The sequence below is a fragment of the Mesitornis unicolor genome, unplaced genomic scaffold (assembly GCF_000695765.1).
Source record: "Mesitornis unicolor isolate BGI_N332 unplaced genomic scaffold, ASM69576v1 scaffold3315, whole genome shotgun sequence".
In the NCBI taxonomy this organism is placed as follows: domain Eukaryota; kingdom Metazoa; phylum Chordata; class Aves; order Mesitornithiformes; family Mesitornithidae; genus Mesitornis; species Mesitornis unicolor.
This window is the reverse complement of record NW_010187333.1, coordinates 14,591-35,026: the sequence shown is the minus strand read 5'-3', so window position 1 is coordinate 35,026 and position 20,436 is coordinate 14,591. Positions and strand designations below refer to the sequence as shown.

General features: G+C 39.7%; 1 protein-coding gene across 1 annotated transcript in view; it reads right to left on the bottom strand.

Moving 5' to 3' along the window:
- VMP1 (vacuole membrane protein 1) overlaps nucleotides 1-20,436 on the bottom strand; it is a 58,596-nt gene that overhangs the window by 31,758 nt on the left and 6,402 nt on the right. The window contains exons 4-6 of the mRNA XM_010185397.1: nucleotides 19,835-19,945; nucleotides 6,940-7,107; nucleotides 2,119-2,250 (exon numbers count right to left, since the gene is read on the bottom strand). Of these exons, the coding sequence (XP_010183699.1) occupies nucleotides 2,119-2,250; nucleotides 6,940-7,107; nucleotides 19,835-19,945 (411 nt within the window). The remainder of the gene's footprint in view (nucleotides 1-2,118; nucleotides 2,251-6,939; nucleotides 7,108-19,834; nucleotides 19,946-20,436) is intronic.

Genomic DNA, 20,436 nt, shown 5'->3' with positions numbered 1-20,436 from the left:
TTTTGAGAAATAGCAGCAACAAGCTTTCTAAACAAAACGCACAAAAACGTCAAGCCATGCGGCTTTGCCTTGTAGGCACAGAGCAGCTCAGCAGAAGGGGAAGCTATTCTTCAAAATCCAACACACCCATTTTCATGCCCTGCAAAAAGGCAGGGTGAAGCCAGACCTTTCCACTGAAAGAAGGCTCTTGTCATTTGACGTCAAACATCTGCAGTAGTCTCCATGGCAGAAGACACTTGCTACGGCCCCTGTGTTTTCTTAAGCGAAAGGCTTCCACTTGGGAGAGTGGGAGAAGCTGATGTAGGTAATAAGAAATTGTTATTGAGCAATTTAAAAATAGAAATCGTAACTACTCATGAATAGCAATTACAGAACAATGAGTGATAAGCTCTGCTGAAGACTGAGATTTACTCAAGGTCATAGGAAAAGGCAGGCCTGTCTCCCACAGACATCTAGCAAAAACATCATTGAAGCCAAAAGCAAAAAGGAAGTCATATTAGCAAATGGAAAAAACTGAACTGTCAGTTTTATGAGCGCAATACAATTTGGTCGGATTGTCAAAGCCTCATGTTAAAAGCATTATAGAAACTAAACCACACGTGGATTTTTTTTTCCTGACCATCCATCCACAAAACAGCATGCTTCAATCTAAGCACAGTTGCCAAGAAAATAAAATACAAAATACTGGTAAGTAATGCCTTCATTTTTCTTCATTAATTACACAATGCCACTTGTTTACTAAGGGGAGTCGATACAGCTAGCTATATTTTGGCCTGTCCTGATAAAATGCTCTCTAGCAAAACATTTTTTCCCCAAGAATCTTACTGTGTGTACTAGAAACCAACTCTGGCTGCTCCCACAACTGTACACACATAATTTGCTGGGAGAGTTTCAGTAAACACAGACAGCATTTCAAGTTATGTATTCAACTGGTTTTGCTGTTTTTTGTTATGTTGGTGTTTTTTTAATCATGATTTTTATACAGTTAGGTATTGCTTTGCAAAGCAAAGACTGATGATAGAGTGAAAGAGAAAGCGGATTTTTCCCCCCCACTTTAAAGAAATAGAAGAATTTACTATTTACAATGGCAGAGAAACCATTCAGAACTTTCTGTTTGAGGGAGGCTCTTGGGAAACACAGGGTTTACTGTTAGAATTACTAGATTGCATTTAGTATTTCTAGAAAAACCACTTTCCTTCATGGAAAAACTTAATTTTAATTTTTTTTTTAAGAGGAGGAGGGGAAAAAAAAAGTATATACTTATATCAAGAAAATACCCTGGCAGAACAGATCAAAGACAGCAGTGCATGCTAAATAGTATCTGCTGGTTTTTTAATAGCAGTCTCATGACCCGTTTCAACTTAGTGGCAGACAAAACAGGATAAGAAAGAAAAACACAGAAGAGAAATTCAGTGGCAAGTAGTTCGAGGGAAAAAATGTTTAATTTATTCTAAAACACTATCAATAACTTGTGAACAGGATGCAAACTCCTGACCTGAATGAAAAATTATCTACAATATCTGACTGATGTACAGCACCACTTGCAAACTACACTGTAACACAGGCAGTATTTAATCCATCAAGAAAATAAATGACATGAGCAACAAAAAGGGATTCAGAGCAGTTTGGCTGCATTTTCACATCAGGAAAAATATGTTTCCTCAGGCTGATGAATGGGTCATGCTCTGGCCCCTCAGGGCGTAAGTGGCAAGGCAGGCAAATGTTGTCTGAAGGGGATGAGCTGACTGAAAAATCATCTCCTGGCCCAGGAAGGCTTTAAATGCAGCTATAACAACCATGATTATGGAATAGGACTTCCTCTGTCACTGGTTTGTTAGGCCGCTTTCTCCCTACCTTCATTGTGCTGTTCTTGGAAGCCAAAATAAATGTAGGATTTCTAGCAAATACTTTGGCTGCACTATTGTGTTACATTCATGGTCTATTCAACAAGCTAAATTCTTGCCCTCCCATCACCGAAGGATTTATTTCATCCCTGGGAAGTCCCTAGTGAACTCACACCGACTGATTTTTGGCCCATTCCCATTTCATTGGAATGGTTATTTACTCCATCCAGTTGTTCTGTGTTTTATTAATTATGTTGTTTTGCACTGTTCTTACTTGTGCAGTCTCTGCATGTTCCAGCATCTCCTCAAATTCCTGGTACTCTTCATCATCAGGTTCAGCACCAGATAGTCGGGCCGCTCTTGCCATAAAATATGGAGGCAGCTCTCCGATGGCTGTGCCAGCACCCTGGGAAAAAGAATAAATCAGATTTAATTTTGTGTTTATTCTTAAATAGGAAACATGTGATATGCAGAGTCACATGGACATTTCAAGTGATGAGACCAGCTGCTTTGAGAAGTTTGCTTTTATCAATCAGGGTCAAATTTCTACTGATTTCATATAATGCTGTTCCTTTGAAACCCCTTCTTTCCTTGTTTAGCAAGATTCAGCTTCTCTCGGCACAGATTATCATGCTGCAAGTCAGTGGCTCCCAGGCTGTGATCTACAAGGTCAAAGTGACATGAGCTGTGCATCTCTGGGGTGCTGCAGGGTGGGCAAGTTGCCTGGCTCCAGCAGCGGGTGGCCAGCAGCACCTGGTGCCGTGGGAAGGCTGGAGCTTGTCCCTGCACTGCAGCCAGAGGAGCCAGCCAGGCCTTGGGGGCCCTGCTATCTCACATAATCCCTGACTCAGCACAGCGCTGCCATCTCACCCCACCACATGATGCCAGACACATCTGCAGGCATGTGACAGCCCTTGCTCCTGCACGGCCTTCAAAATAATCTGGGAACTCCTCCCCGGTGTCGTCACGTAGTTTACTTGTTCAGTCATGAGACTTTGTGCAAGTGTTTCTTAGAAAACAGGCTCAAGTTTGTACAGCTACGAGCAAAGAAATTAAGGTTAAGCAAAGCTTGATCTTGAGTTTTCTCTCTCCTTTAGATGGAATAAAGAAAGGCAAGAGAACTCGAGATGAAAGCATGGCTCCCTTCTCACCACAGGAAAATTGCATTTGTTTTCTCAGGACATCAAATGACTCACTTCAGTCTTGTGGGTAAATGTAACATTAGCCTAACCAAGGCAAAAAAAGAGAAGAGAGACAGCCAAGGTTGAACATACGGATAGACAGAGGCCAATGAAACAGGAACTTGGACTAAATTCAGAATAGTTTAAATATAGGACAGGTAATAGCACAATAGTTGGGCACCACACTGGAAAAGTGCTAAAACCTTGACTACTTGCAGATGGCTTTTCTTTCTTAGGATCAGTAGCAAGTAACAAATGCTTTTCTATTCCTTTGAAGCAATGTGAAAGCTCTTCAGTCTCCTTTGTTCCTGCTCTATATGCAGCTGCAAGCAAGGGAGAATTCCAGCTGCTGTGGATATCCCAAATCAACAGGTTGTGGTTTTAAATACCACTGCTCTCTGGAGTTACCCAAACTGTTAAATTCTCAGTTAAGCATACAAAGTGCATGGCCTTGTATGTTTATGCCCTTGTTTTCCACAGAAGAAAAATTTAAACGAATGCAACAAGCTGAACTTCATTAATCAGCCTATTTCTGGCACAAGGGAAGATAAGCCTGAAAACAGTAGCAACAACGTTTCAGAAAAATTAACTTGAGGTTATGTTCTCAGGATGATGTAAGAACAAAAAGTCACATTGCTTCTCCAGACCTTGCCAGTTTGCTTTGGCTTCATTTTGTTAACTAAGGAAGAGGTTCACATGTGTGTACTGGACGTGAACTTTCCTTAAATTGTAGAAGTCACATGCTCATTGTTACAAAACATTTGAAAAGTGCAAGAAAAATCATATGATTTCATGTCTGCTGGAGATAGGTTCCTTAAGCGCATAAAAAAAAAGCAGTGGCAGCAATTAAGGAATCCAAACCAGTAACTATTTAACTGCTTTTTGTAACATTTCACCATTTAACTTCGAATGCCAGTTTTACATGGAGATCCCCTAGACTAACAACAAATTGGGAAGGCAAATGCTAATCAAAATTCTTTTACACAAATACATTCAGAGAAGGAAACTGGGAAATTACTCCACTAGAAAGAGTCTTTTAAACAGATTTTATCCTGGTCAGGACACAGGCTGCCTGTTCTGCTAATCCTGAGCAGTGAAACATTTTTATTCTTTCCCTTTATTTCTTTTTAAAAAAAGAAAAAAGCAAAAAGCTGCAACACATTAAAAATGTAGGGCACTATTGAATTCCTTGTCCCTGTGGGACGGAAGGCTGTGAAAACTGGCATACACCTAGCAGATTGTGTTTGAGAGTCCTTCTGCAGGCCAGGACTGATGGAGCCAACTTTTATAGTGATTGAAAAAAGCATCATTTTCCTTTCACTTAATAACTCCTTAGATACAGCGAGATGTAATCTTCCTAACATTCGTTATCAGCAAAGATGTCTGTCACTGCCATGCAGGGGACTAGTAATGATTTTAATCTCTAGGAAAAAGTCTCTACCTGGTTGAAGCTGGCTTAAACAGCCACTGAAGTTTCTGCGATCTGAATCAAATCCCTTGTGCAGATCGATCCCTGCACTCCAAGCTCGCAGGATACCTTGTCTGGGTAGCGTTACAGTCAGAGGTCTGCACAGCCCCCACTAGGACCGGCCTGCTTTCAACATTTCACACGGAAACTTCTATTGCTACCACCTCGCTGTCTCCCTCCAGATAACCCAGGAGATTGGCCAGATTTCACTTTGGAGCCTTTCAACATAATTTCACTTTACAAGTTGAAAGGAAACAGGCTGTTAGTATTGTTATACCTATTTCTCACAGGTCTCCATGTGCTGCATTAGGAGCATATCTGTAAGCATCCAATAATTCATTTTCTTTTGCATTTATCCAGTACTTATCATAACTTCAGATTTTATATCAAATTAGAAGTTGCTTTTAAAAAAATGGTATTTTATGAGCTCATTCAATCATACACAGATTAGGAATTAAACATAACACTCCTGATTTCGGTTTAAAAGCAAAAAGTTGATTAATTTTTTATTTTTTTACTAAGGTTTTGATGTGCACAGATTTTTCACTTTCTGGAAGTCACCATGACTTTCTTGTTAAGCAGACATTTGGTTTAAGAGTGACAGAATGAAAAATAAGTTTCTTCAATGGCTTCCATGAAAAAATGAACTGGAATTAGGACAAAAGAAACATACTGGAAGAAGCAGCAGCAATTGCCAACTTGATTTGGCTTACAGGAAATTAGCAAGCGATGTTTATGTACTCATGAAACATTCCAAGAAAGCATAACATTACACTAGACACCGCTGGTAGACAGAGGATGCTCCCAAGGGAAAATCAACTGGAGACAGGGTTCAGCGCAGAGGGAGCTGACAGTGGGGTTGAAGGCAAGAAGAGAGAAAGAAAGGGGGAGAAAAGAGTGGGACAGAAAGGTTCTGGCTCAGCCCCATCACCTTGTCCTTTCCTCAGACCCAACCAAGAAATGTGGCTCAAGAAGTCTGAGGGTACTGTTTGTTCTCCCCTATGGCTGCTCCAAGGACACGAGCTTTCAGTGCTTGCAACTATGTTAACTCATTTCTAAACTCCTTAATTCTCAGCATAGCTCAGTTATTTTACATGCTGAAGATTAAGCAATCAATGGCTGTTTACCCTGAGCTACATTTTTTATTTTGCAACCCTAGAAACGCAATTGTAAATGCCGCTTTTATTACTCTAGTCTCCATTAAGCAAACTTAGAGCAGAGGGGGATGAGGAAGAAAATAAAAAGAAATCTTATTTATGGTCTTACAAGTAATTGAATGTTTAGCTATTTATCTAGCATTCAGGAAATTCTGCCCTCCCATTAGAAAGAGTGAAATTAAAGATGTACTTTGCTTCTTGAGAGGACTGTAAGTCTACTTTCTCTGTTACTATTTTGACTTTGGTACTGCTACACGTTACTTTACTCTGCAATGCATACAACCTAACTGGATTTATTGTCACACAGCTGCTGGTAATTTTAAATCTTGTAGCAACCAAAGTTGCCTTAATCCATCTTTTCATATCATTAGAAAGAATACAAGGGCAGACACCAGATACCATGTATTTTCAGAATTTCCTCTCTGCGTTTGAATTGGACAAAAGAGAATTTAATAATTAAATCATCGGGCAGAACAGGAAGTCAGTAGTAAAATAAAGTTAATTTGGCATGCAGTTCACAGCAGATGTGTCTGTGTAAACTGCAATTCGAAAAAATCTACATGGAATGAAAAAAACATCTTAGCTGACCAAAATCCTCCAAAAATCAAACTTCTATAAAAAGCTGCAGAGGGAAGGGGGGGAAAAAAAAAAAGGGAAGAAAATGGAAAGGAAGTTCCAATGACAGCGTTTCCTAAGACCCTGATTCACTTAAAAGCTAACCTGTTTTTCCTGTTTTGAGTGAAAAGTTTAGCATGATGGAAACAGGCAGAGAAACAGAAATTAAATACAGAAAAATGTGCAACATAACACTTACTTTATTCCAATCTATTGATCCAACACAGAAAGACATTTCAGCTATGATATTAGAGCCCAAGTCCTTCTTAAGGGTAACTGCAACTTCACTCCAGTTACAGGCTCATTTTTGGGGGGAATTATTTATTGCTTAACTGCATGCAGTATAAGACCTGACAGCTCCAAAATCACTAGGGATGCAGATGCCCTTTCTGAAACTTACCCTTTACATCAACAGAAGCATTTACAAAAGTGGCCAATACTGCAATTGATAAAAGACAGCCCAGTAATACCCTATTACTTCTCTTTAAAGGACATTAAAATTATCCAGGGCTAGAAGATTGATCAAGAAGCATCTACTCACATTGCAGATACACGTTACCGTCAGCAGTGCAAGCCATGGTTATTTTGATAATTCATGAATTTTTGTGTATTCCTGAACACAGAAATTAAGGGCGTAAATTAAAACTATTTAAGTTTTAGAAATCAAACCTTACCCACATGCAGGCCTCCAGCCTGACTTTTGAGATGATGGCCCATAATGAGATGGATCCTTCAGTCGTCTCCTCTTCAGGGCAGATAATTTGATCCGGGTAAGGAGGCTCAGGAAAATTAACTGAGTTACATTCGTATGCAGCAAGAGTAACCGATGCTATGTGCGGACCCTGAAAAAGCACAAGTAATTTCAAAAGCATTTTATGTTAGTTATAATAGAAGTCTAAATTAAAACTCCACATTTGTCCCTGGTGAAAGAAGCCTAGGCTAAGACTTTGTATTTTTCATTTTGGCCATTAATAACGTTCTCTAAGTCAAATACTAGGGTTTTTCTTTTAGACCATCTAAAGTGCAATGTTGAGCTATTAATGGCCTTTCAAAAAAAAAAAACCAAACCAACAAACAACTAACAATACTTCTTGCGATGTTAAGGAGCCTTTCAGCTTTTGCCATGCCATTGCACAGCAGTATGAGGTTGCCAAGGAGAAATAGGAATCCTTTCTTCTTAAAAAACAGGAACATTTTCTAAACTTTAAAATGTTCTCCTTAAGGTCTTTATGGCCTACAGCTTTATTAGAGCAGGTGTTTTCCCTACTCTTGCTTTTAGATGATGGAGGCATTTAAATTCTATGTGAATTTTTCTTTTTTTAATGACCAGGACTTCATGAGCTCTTAACAGCAGACCTTAACTTTGGGATCTTTCTCCAAAAACCAGTTGCTTAATTTGTGTCAGTTCTTCAGTGTATACAAGAAAGTGACCTTACTGCTCTTTGTTAAAACTTGTTTGAAATGTAATTCAAAACATTATTTAAAAGCTATATAACTGCACTTCTAGTCTCCATCTTACATTAATAGATTTTTTTTGACAAATAAACCTAGCATAAAAACAGATTCAAGAACTGGACTGCTACATACTTCAAAAAAAATAAAAATGAAAGAACTGCCATTACCTTAATACAAAAGAAATGAGAAGCAATTCAAATAGTCTATGGCTTGAACACTGGATGTGGTAGCTAAAAAAGAAATCACTTAGCAAAAGGTCAGGGAAATATTGTTCATGGAAAAAGAAAAATCAAAAAAAGGAGTGAGTTAAACTAAGGTCTTTTCATAAAGACACAGGTTTAAATAAATTTTAAATTTTTCTTTACCAGCAGATCAAATTACCCAAACCCAACCTTCTGCTATTAATTATTTGATAGGTTTTGACATCATGTTGGCAAACATCATGTCAACAATTTTCTTCTATGTTTTTTCCTTTACATGAGTCATGTTTTATTAAACCATTAAGGAAGCCTGATACCCCCCACCCAAACCAAAGCTGAATTTATTAGAGAATAACGAGAAAGCGTGCTAGACCTCAGCACTGCCATTCCCTGCACAAGGCTTCCAAAGCCCACTTTGAAATGCAGGATCCAGAGAAATATTCAGAGGATGCTGCAGGCTTCATTTGCATGTTAAAAGGTGAAATTGCACCGCAGGTCTCACACCAAAGGTGCCTCCATTGCTTTTTCTAGACTTTCTGGGAAGCAAATTTTAGTTGGGTTCACTCACGTCAACATTTCAGGTCCCACTGAAGAGATGGGAGCACCGGACTTATGCAGTTACATTGAAACTGTCATTTTTTCATGGCAGTGAAATAAGAATGTTGACAAATACTATCAGTTCTCTTTTTCTGTAGGACACCTGTGACCAGTGTTGTCATATGCAAACAATTAGAAATAAAAATCATTCTCCTAGCATGGAATTGGTAAAAGACAAGCTGCTCTGATACCAAGGAGACTAATTCAAATTGCTTTATTGAAGCAAAACTGAAAAGGAGGAGATCCGCAAGGTGATCCACAAGAGAGACTTTGATATGGGAGAACAAACAAATGACCAACACCATATCCTATCGACATTTCTATAGGCCCCAATGGCAATGGACAGCTTTTTGGTATTTGTAGCAAGATCTCTCCCCAGCAGCTTTGTATCTAATCAAATAACATATCTTTATTTTACTCATTGAGGACAGATGCAAAGAGAGAGTTTAAACTTTCCTAAAATTGTAAAGGACATTAATGGCAAACCTGGGAATCTCTTTCTCTACTGTACTCTGAAACTTAGGGAATGTAATCTCATCTCTGTTTGCTCCTCCCCAAACTGATAAGTACTTTGGGACAAAAATGGTCCCAAGCTATTTTCCTTAAATTATGGCTTTCACCTGCAGAAATTTGCAATAAAATTCTCTTGAATGGCACATTTGACTGGAGGAAATCCCCATGTTCTTGAGTTGTAAATGACCATCTCCTATGTTCCCTGGAGAGTAAGTGTAAGGCTGTTGCCAAGGCAGTGAGGTATGGTGTGTGAATCAAGTAGGACTTTCAGTTCCACAAAATCGGGAAGACATACGAGGCTACCGTGTAACTACAGCCAGCTGCAATGGGAGACTGCTAGTTTCAGTTTTACAATAGTAAGAGACAAATCTAATTGCTGCTATAGTGAGCCCCAAAGCCCCTCTTGCAAGGTTTCAGTGATGGCATCACCAGCATTTCTTCTCAAACTGCACACAAGGTGTGTAAAGAAGACCAGGTAATCTCAGGAGAGCATCAGTGATAAAATGCCTAACAGGAGGCTGCTGCAGGAGCTTCCTGCCACAAGCAGCTTCTCTCAGCAGTTGCCGCCCTTGACATGGCTTAATGGTCTCAAAACATTGCCCCTGTTGAGAGAGTTCTCCCAGTCTCAAGAAAATGTTTGCAAAAGGAAAAATGATCTGAGTAGCCAATGGAAAAAAAGGCCTTTCACAAAGCAGCTGGAAATGGCCAACAAGCCACCTGAAGACTATGCCAATTGAATATGATTCTCCCACTGTAACGTAAGCAATTCCACAATGGAAAAAAGTTGGAGTTAGGGCACCCACAGAAGCCACATTTTAACTGAAATAAGAAATAAAGCAGAAACGGTTCATTTAGAGCGATGATGTGTGGAGTATTACAACTCACAGCAAGCAGAACAATCCTGTGTCCTCCTGTGGCAGTGGAGCCCAGCTGTCCTGCTCACCACCACGGGCAGCGTCCTGCCCGCTTGGCAGGCTCCATGCAACATCTCTTGACATCTGCTTTTGTTCTAGCTCAGCTCCGAAAGCTTACATGCAGCATTACACTTTCCCAAAGCCATGGTTACCAAGCACCTCAAAACAATGGTTGGCTAACCAGGACCCCGTGGCAATGGGGGTGAGGAGAAGGAAGAGTGGGAGGCTCATAGGATGTTTCATAAGAGAGATGCCATTTTGCTGTGTTTAGCCATAGTGATGCTTTAACTCTGAAGGGAACAGGGAAACAACTTCAAATGGGCTGTGGGTGCCACCTTTGAAAAAATCCCAGTCAATATACACTCAGATGTTTTCTTTATACTCCTCCTTGAGCCAGAAGGATTAATTCTCATACAATTTTTTAATCCTCTTCACAAATAATACCATCTCCACCCTCTCTGTGTGAGGCTGCAGTAAATACTCCAAGAGCTCAGTTTATTTCAACACTTTAGGAAAACCTCTAAGATATCCCCTCTTTGACCCTAACTGCAGCTCTACCTTTGAAAAGGGCATTTGCAAAACTATTTCTAACCCTATCATACCAGACAACAAATACTAAAAGCGGGCGGTTTAGTAGACATGCTGCTTGCCAAACCAGGAAGAGTCGCTGAAATTCAAGGCATGTGAGATCCTGAGCACCAACTGTCTTTCCCTCACCCTCTTCCAATGATTTTTTTTTCCCGTTTAAATTGCAGGAGGCAGTAACAAGGGCTAAGAGAAGAAATTGAGAAACATTCTGCTGACTCGGGTGAGAAACATTTGCTTGCCACTACTGACGACCAGAAGGAGCCTGTGGTTAGGCTGGAATGTGATTTGTTCAAAGTATCTGTGCAATTGACAAATCAAACAAGACACGATCTGGTCATCAAGATCAACTCCACATAAATCTATTTGTTAGCAATAGTAATTTAGGTGAGTTTGGAAATCCCTATCTACACAACCTTAATGTCTCATAGAAAGTAACCTCGAACTCTTGAACTCACAAGGCCCTCAGAGAAGTTTTAATTCTATGACTGAAGGCACTCAAGTTAGAATAGACACTGCTAATGCTTAGCAATAAGTTACTTTAAATGCTGTATGATGAAATTCCTAGCAAGTATAACCTTTTTATCAATAAATTATGCTTGGAAATTCATCAGTTCAAGCAGAAAGAGATGGCAGGCAAATGTGAAAAAAATCAAGAAGTTAAAATCCTTAAAAACATGCTGATATGTAAAATTCTTACAAAGAAAAGTCTTCACCATAAGGAAAAATGACTGAATATCCAATTAAAAGCGAGAAATAGGATATTTTCACATTATTAATCAATCATTCTGTGCACCTAGGCTGTGAACACAATTAGAGCTCCATACCAAGTGTCGGTTTCTCACATGCCCCTTCACAGCACAGCCATTCTGTTGGAGTGATATGAGCACAAGAACAACTACATCTAATTTTAACCTCTTATTTTTGGGGAAGATATAATTTTAGACTGGCTCTAATTTAGAAACATTTCACAAAGAAAAGTGATATGTCTGCCAGAAAGAAAAATATTACCCTGAAGTCACTGCTGAACTTCATGCACTAAAAATCTGTTTTCCTCCATGGATGCACGGCTTTTCATACCAGGTTCAAGACTCAGCCCTTCCACAGGGGGGAAACATGTCAAGCTACATTTGATTAAGATAAATGGGAAAACCAAAAACTTATTTCTCATGGGAAACATCCTGCAAGTGCTGCCCCAGGCTGCGACTCATCTCATACTTATCTACGAAGTCATTACACCTCAAGAAAGTAACACCACGTTAAGGCTTCTTTTTTATCTCCAAGAGCAGTGGACAACTACCCACAAAGAAAACTGCTCTGTGATTAAGAAGGAAAAGCTTGATCTGGAGGTGGCTAGTAAATATGTCAATCTAGTCTGTCTGTCTGTCTGTGGTACGAGATTAAAACGTCTCGTGATTTTATATAATGTCTGGTATGCAGTGCTGGCTGTAAAACAGGGCTCAGAATGAAGAAGGATCCCATACCTAGAGCATCCTCAAGTGACACAAACATCCATCAAGTGGACAGGGCTAGTTTTAGCAGACAGACACAGCATTTCAAGCAATGTATTAATTTTGCAATCACGTGTCTGTTCGCAAGTTTCTATTCCCACTTCAGTCAAGCTTTGCCCCACAGCGCAGAGCTGATGGGAATTCCAAACGATGAGCCACAAGCTCTGAATATGACTGAACAAGAACCAGCGAGGGAGCAGGCACGTGGTACCACTGCATGCATAACAGGGCCACGTTGCTACTTTGAGGAGTAACGTGAAAAGCAGACGTTTTGTAAGGCTGGGCCCACGCTCCTTTCTATAGGAGCAAACAGACTCATGTCAGAGAAAGACACAATTGGAAGAATCCAAGTTTATCTTCTGGTGCTGACAGGAGACAAAAATGATCTGTCAGCATTCTCTCCTTGCCCACCCCCCTTACTATTTCCGAAGAATAAATCAGAGCATCTATCTAAATTGACACCAGTAAAGATTATTGGCTTTAATGTCTCCATTTACAGATTGTCTTGCACTGCTATCATTATCTCCAGCCTGTTCAAGGAAGCAGCGACATGAAAAGTATAAAGTTCAGGCTGTGCATTAAAAGAATAATAATAATAAAAAAAAAGAGCAGAGACTCCAAAGGAGCAAATGAGGAGAAAGCACAACATGACTTCCCAGCAGAGCTCACACAACAGAGACACAGAACCAGTGACCAGGAAGTCCAGAGCAGATAATGAAAACAAGCGTCAGCATCTAAAAGGTAAAGTCCATCAACCTTCAAAAGGAAGAAAACGGTGCACCAATCATCTTAGTAACTCCTCAGCTCGGTGCAAGTCAAAATCACTACAGCTGGCCAAGGCGCTCAATATAGCTTAAATATTACTATGACATCAGTATTTTGTGGACTTCTGAAAAGTCAAAGTAAGGTAGCTAATCGTGCACAGACGGAGATGCTTCACATTAGCTGTTTATTGCCACAGTTCCAGCTTTAGATAAACCGTCCAGACTCACGGCGTGCACCACTTCCAGCAGCACCAGAGGCCATATATGGAACTCGCAGTCACACCATTTCGGGCTCTGACTCATGAAGTCCAGCAACTGACAGTGGGGCAATACAGGAGGTTATTGCTTCCAGCTGTTCGCCAGCCCCTACGCCAGAGATTACCACCCTCGGAGCAGGCCAGCGGGACCACGCTTGCACCCAGCGGAACTTAAACCACCACCAGTTTCAGCAGACGTTAATGGACCAGACTGGGGCTTTGGGGCTCAGCCCACAATGTTTCAGACTGAGCAGCAGCAGTTGAAGGGATTGTTTTGCCACAACAAAATCTAAACCTGGTTTTAATCTCTGCAGGTTTCTATTGGTATCTGACACATACAACAACAGAGGGTGCACTTAAGAGGGCCTAAGACTTCAAATGAACATTTTTCTCCTTGAAAATATCATTTTTAAGATCAGAGTTTCGAAATGCATTTAAGAAACCCAGGTTACACAAAAATCTTGCAGCAGTGTCCAGTTTAATTCATTGGACCCTTCCAGTTCATCAGTGTATATCAGTGTAATAGCAATGCTGAGTTTCAAGCACAACAGAGCTCATGTGAGCAGGAAGCAGGAGTTCTCATCAAGAGACAGTTAGCAAAAGTGATTTTTTCTTTTTTAAATTTTATTTTTTAAGTTATAAATTGATTCAAGTATTCCAGGATGTTTCAGTTCATTGTAAAAAGCTGACAGCTGGAGGAAGTAGGTTTAAAGGCATAAAGGAAACAAATGAGAGTGTAAGAGTCTCAAACACCCTCACACTAACAGGATTCATTTCAACTTACTTTTGAATTAATTTCTGTCCTCTGCACCTACATGTATCTTTCTTTCAACTACCATAACAAGTCCATAGCAGTAATCTGAGCACAGATATTGGACAGAACAGTTTATTTAATTTGTTTTAGACTTGCAAGTTGACATGGGAATTGAGGAACAGCATAGACTGAAAATTAACACCTCACTTCACAAAAATAATTCAGCACTGGGAAGGGGAGCTCTGCTGCACCCTCCCACCTGGCTGAGGCAACTCTGCTTTTGTTTCTCACTTTTTCCTTCACACACAGAACCCACAGTTTTCTGGGTTACTCACACTAGTTTTGACCGATCCACATGGAAAGAGCAAAACTCCTGAAGCTGACAGTTGCTATGAAAATACTCTTGTATTAAAGTCACAAGTAAATCAATGGAGAAAAAAGTGAGAGTAAGTTCTGTGGATTTCCAAATTCTTCTGTTTACTTCATAGAAGTGGAATAAACCCTGTTCTGTGAGCTTCTCTCTTTAGAAGCACTGTAGTAATTTTATCATGATTCTCCTTACAAGCTCAGCTCCTGGAAATAGATAGCTAAAAGGAATTAAGTTTGAGTTTAAAAAGTTTTCAGTAGACCTGGCAGGAAAATATTTATTTATGGTTTGGTTGCTTTAATTTTTTAAATTATTTACATAATTTCTTTTTAAACTCATTATTGCACAAAGTGTCTGGATTTTATATCTTCAAATTCTAACCTAAACCAGTTCAGATAGGGCTAAAACACGACTCATTTCAGCTACAAACCACCACGCTTTCAGGAGGCCAGAATGTGACCCTTCACCTAAGCCAAACCCAGGAACCAATTCAGAACAAAAGTGAACCCCCAAACCCAGATCAACCCAAACTGGCTCTGCAAAGCCAACACTGCCAATGAGGACACTGTCTTTGCAACTCACTTCTCTTTAAAGGCAGTTTTCTGTTCTTTTTCATAGCCTGAAATTATTGCTGTGCTTTTTCCCACTCTGCTACAGAACAGCCCAGGAAGAATTGACAAACCCCCATGCTGCAGTTCTGAAAAAACTGGAACTGCTGCGCGACCTCTGCACACAAAACATTCCTACGGTCCCTCAGGTTTCCTGTTTGCCCTCATCCACAGCCCGGCCACCAGTGAAAACCTTTTCAGCAGTTGCTCCACTTGGCTCTATCAGCAAGCAAGCAGCGATCCATATTTAAGAAACAAAAACACAAACAAATGGAAACAGCCAAAGTTCACTCTGCACTTTGATCTCTAAGGAATTCGCTTCCATTCATCCCCCACCAGCACAGATTACAGCAGACCGTACGCAGGAGGGACGTTTACCATCCGCTTGTCCCACAAGGCTTTTTGATAGGCATTCACTCTAAGCTGATTTTATTTGCCTTGGCCACATCTTTTGCAATTCATTTGCCAAAGCTGAACTGAAACGAAATCACGAGGCTGAGCGTTGCATGAAGGTGGCAATGGCAGCACGGTCCCAACCATGTGCTCCACCTAGCGTCCTCTGCTCTGCCAGAGCCATTCATTTCATTTTGTGGCAGCAGAGACCTCCCTGAGCTGTACAAATGCAAGAAATTCCTGAGCAGTTACCCTCAGTCATCTTCTTTTGCTCATCAGGTGATTCATGCCATTTATATTTTAATATACCACCAACAGAAGAGAAAACATCTCAGGACTTAAGAGGAAAAAAAAAAGCTGTACGCTGCTAAAAACAGTATTTAGAGTCATTAATCATAATAGCTTTATTTCCTACAGAACTACATCACGATTACTATTTTTAAAGTGTTGTTTTTAAAGAACTGTGAAAAAACTCTAATGGACTTTGGGAAAATAAGCCAGCAAACTTGTTTTGAAAGTGTCAGAATAAAAAGGATTCTTGGAAGAGTGGCCTGCTTCCCTATTTCTGCGCTGAAGATCTGCTCTGTGCCAGCTCTTAGCTCACTGCCAGCCCATAGCTCAGTGCCAATTAGCAGCATGAGAATCGCTTCCCAAAAAGCCATGTCAAGTTTTACATTTAGTGCTGGCTACAACTAAGAAAGCAGTATTAAACTAGGAGCCAATACAGCAGACAATGTTCAGACACTTTATATTATATAGGAAGTTCTTAAATTGCAGAAATAGCAATAAAAAGCCTATAATCAAACTAACTTAATCAACCTCACCCTCCTAGACCGAGATGTATGCAGCAAGAATGTTCCAGTGACCAAAAAATCTGACTCAGATGTGAACTAATATTAACCAGTGGCAGAAAAAAAAAACCCCAAACTAAGACTGCTTTAGATTTTAAAATCTACTTCAAGCAACTGTTTCCAAGTACTCTCTTCTCAGCTAACCCCAGGATCTCTCCTAGCACTTGAATTCATGCCACTGCAAAAAGCAGCTGGTGAGAGATGCTCTGAAGACTCCAGACAAATGAGAGTTTTCAACACTGGAAACACAGCAAACCAGCTGAAAGCAAGCATCCAGACTCATTCATATACTGCACCTATTGCATAACTCCTTTTAACAGGATTGCTTATGAACATTCTGCTATGAAAAGAGTTGTATGCAGTAAATGGAGGGTTATATTTAAAAAAGATGCACCTGTGTGACAGCCGAGGAAGCTCAGGCACTGTCTGAACAGGTGCCCACATGCCATCAATTCCTCCCTGCTGGCCCTTACTGGCAGAGACAATACTGCAAGCACCAACAGGAGCTCAGCAGCACATGGGTGGGCCCAAGAGCATTGTTCTCTAAGCATGTAATTGCATTCCCAACAATCTCACTGTACATACAGATGTAAAATGAGCAATTAATTAAAAGCAATTTGAAAACACTTACTGAGTCTATTCTCTATTGTCAGCAAATCCAGGCACTGAAGCAGAAGAGGATTTGCTGTTCTGTAACTTCTCTTTTCTTGGAATCAACAGAGGAATAAGTTTTACCATAACAAGAAATGTAATTAAAGTGTATGGAAATGGAAAGCAGATATACAGTAACGTGACAGTTAACACAGCGAGTTCCCCACTTACCCTACCCTATTCCTACTTTTAGAGGCAACTGCTGCACAAGTAACCAAGAAAAATAGTTTTAAACTCCTCCTTTTGAAAGCTGGAAGTTAACTGCATTGTTTCCAGACAGGTTAAATCCAGAACGCTGTTCTGAAATAATTTACTCTTGAAAGTTGTACCAACAGTCTTAAGTCAGTACTCTGTGTTCCCTTTCACACATGGCAGAGGCTCAAGCTGAGGAGATATTAAGCAGCATATGACTACATTGATAGCACATTACACACACACACTGATGACACAGCTGCACTGACAAGAACATTAACAGTTCAGGTATCTAAAATGGCAACACAGGGCAATGAACTGGTGTTCTTGCACTGCCAGTGCCATCTAGTGGCTACAGAGCCAGGTACGTTACACCGAGTTAGGAACCGTTCCGTTTTCAGACAAGCCTCTGGTGCCCAGAAAGTGTAAAATGACCTGAATTTAGTGATTAGCACGGGCTGTAAATCTTCCACAGCAGAAAAGAGGAAAACGAATCCTTGCTTCTCTTTCTTCCTACATTCACTGCCTTTATGGAACTCCCTTGGTGTAATGGAAACATGCTTATCTGCCTTACATATTTAAAGAAAACAAGTATTTCTCCTGTAGCATTATGCATGAGATGTCAACGGTACAGTTTTATTACACTATATTCTATAACCACCTTCTAACTATTCAGTGCAATCTATTTTTTCTTTTCCCCTTCTAACAAAGTTATGTGAAACCTTCCCTCTTACGTTCCAAATAAATCCCTTCACTAAAAATACGAAACTAAATTTCTTTTCCTAGGCAATAGATCTGGCTGTAATCTTTGTAATCTGTTCACCTCCTATACTCCCACCATAAGTTAGACTGATAAGCCAACAGAGAAGTAATATTTTGCTTTATATGTTACCTTAATATAAGCTCAGGTCATGGCCTAAATATATCCACTATGTTTGTATATCCCACAGGAAAACTGAAGTGATATGTTACGTAATTTAATTTGTTTTCTAATAAAGTAATTTGGAACTATTGAAACATCTGGGTTTTTAAATACAAAGTAAAAGAAATATCAATTTGTTCCATCTTCTTTTAGGAAAAAAAACCATGGTGCTGTCTTATGAAGACTTCTTTACATGACAAAATCATCTTGGAGTGGCCTAGTGTATAAAATGACAACACTCTTGCTACCCTGTACCAGATCAGTGTACAGCAAAGAAACACTGCCCACTTTCAAATACAGTTCAGAAATGGTGCATAACATTTCTCATTCACTAGATTTCTGACAACATGTGTAAAAATTAAGAATAGGAACTGTATGATAAGCTCTCCAAACAGCTTCAAAGAAAATGTCCAAATACGTGAAATCTTTGGTTAGAGAAAATCTTAAGTTGACTCTCACTGGTTGAAATATAGAAAAAGCAGAACAAGATTAAAATCTACCATTTAAACTGTTTCTTACTTTCTGATTCCAATCATGACCAACTGATTTTTGCAGCAAACCTGGAGCTGTTTTCCTTTCCCTTCCTCCCTCTGTGCTGCAGAACAGCTGCTGATCCCACCCTGCTGCGTTTTCGCTTCCACTGTAGGCTGGCAGAGAACCCCAAGTGAGCCGAGTTTGTGAGCTTGGCTCCACCTCACACATTGCTCGATGCTGGTTTGCCTGTCCAGCGAGGCAGAGCACCTCGGTTCAGGACTGATGGTTTTGATTGAGTCTCCACTCTGTCCAGCCCACGTGTCTTATCGTCCTGAAGCTATTAAAAGCATCGTCTCTGCAACTCAGAAGGATCTGTACATTGTCAAGTCACCGCTGTCTAAGCACCATCCAGTGTTGCATAAAAACATTTAGACACTGTGTTCATTGGCAGTGAGTTTCCATTAAGGAGTTTCCATTTCCAATCATTTAGACCAATAGCAATACTTTTGTCTAGAAGGCTATGCATGCATTAACTTGTTTCTGTTTAGCAATAGTCCCCTTTCTCCCGTACTTTCTGTCTCCTCAGTCTTTAGGACAGAAGCTACAATAAAAGTGAGCCTAAGACTACAGCAAATGCAGCCCATACAGATGCCATTCGATCCAACAGGCATTGCCCTGCTGTGTGGAAAAGCACGAGTTTCTTATTTCTTGTAGTGTTTTCTGTGTTAGTGTTAATGATTAAAGCAGTTCTGAAAGTAAACATCTGTAATTGTTCCAAATACAAGATGACATTTGTTGCATAAACTGGTTTTAATTATTTTGTGGCCATGAATCCTTTTCTTAAATCCAGGACAGTGGTTTCATAAACAAGAAACTAATCCAATGGCCAAAAGCAAAACACACCCAAACATTTCCCTAACTTTCCTAGCTGAGTTGAGATAAACAACACCATAACAGTTTTCAAAACAGCAGATGTTATTTTACCTTTGCAGACAAACATTGTCTTGCTATTATTTTCAAAGCAAAATTAATACGGACTGAACTTTAGCTGCCTATTTCAGTGGTTTCAGATAGAAAAATTATAATTTTAAGCCACTAAAAGAAAGCATATGCTGAAAATTTTTAAATTAAATCACTGGAGTTACACACATTAGGAAACGTTTAACTTAAATTAGGAAATTTAGAGACATGACTTAGTAGAGGACAGGTTATGGTTGGACTTGGTGATCTTAAAGGGCTTTTCCAACCAAATGCTTCTACAATTCTATGAAGTTAGAGAATAGAGCTTGCAGATTTTCACTCATTTCAAAGTGAGAGTTAAAAGCAAGCTAATATTTATAGTTCAACAAACATAGTATACAAACTACAGAACAAGGTTATACAGTAGAATATGAATCGCATTAACTAGAGCACAGAAGCATTACGCTAAATATTTACTTTCCTTCAGAAGTACTTAACATTTAGGACTTACAGAATACTCTTCACTCAGATTTAAAAACATGCAACAATTAAAATAATTAAGAAAGACCACAATAAGAAAAAAGTATGGAAATATGCTTACCAAATAGAGCAGAAAGGTGTGAAGACCTGTTCCAAGTCCAACAGAGGACAGAATGCCTAATCCTACCCAGTAGGCACACCAGAAGAACTTTTTCTCCATATACCGCACATACTGAAAAGTAAAGAAACAGAGATTAAAAAACATAAATTGTGGTATCTTAGGGGAGAAAGTTGAAGCTACAAACCAAGACAAATATTCACCTGAATTACAGTAACTGAAATAGAATCTTAGATACTTCTATTTGCAATTCATTACAATTGCAGCACAGATATGCACAGAAGACAGCGCACTTTCAAAAGAAAAGCTCACACACTTTAGAGCCATTGAGTTTCCAAGGAGACGGATGAAAAATTCAGGTTCAATAGTCTGGTTGAAATCCAGAACAGGCATGTGAGCAGCAAACCCTAGACAGTGTCTCCTGGAGCTCAAGCAGTGAGCAGACAGCTCAGGGAACTGCCTGAACAGATGAAATCAAGGAATAGAAATAGCTATGCTCTCAGTTTCTCTGCTGAATGTTGTATCTTAGACCAGTGAGTAACCAGACTTGTTACTTTTAAGAAAAAATTAAAATGTTAGTTGTGTGTTGCACACATCAGTAAGGA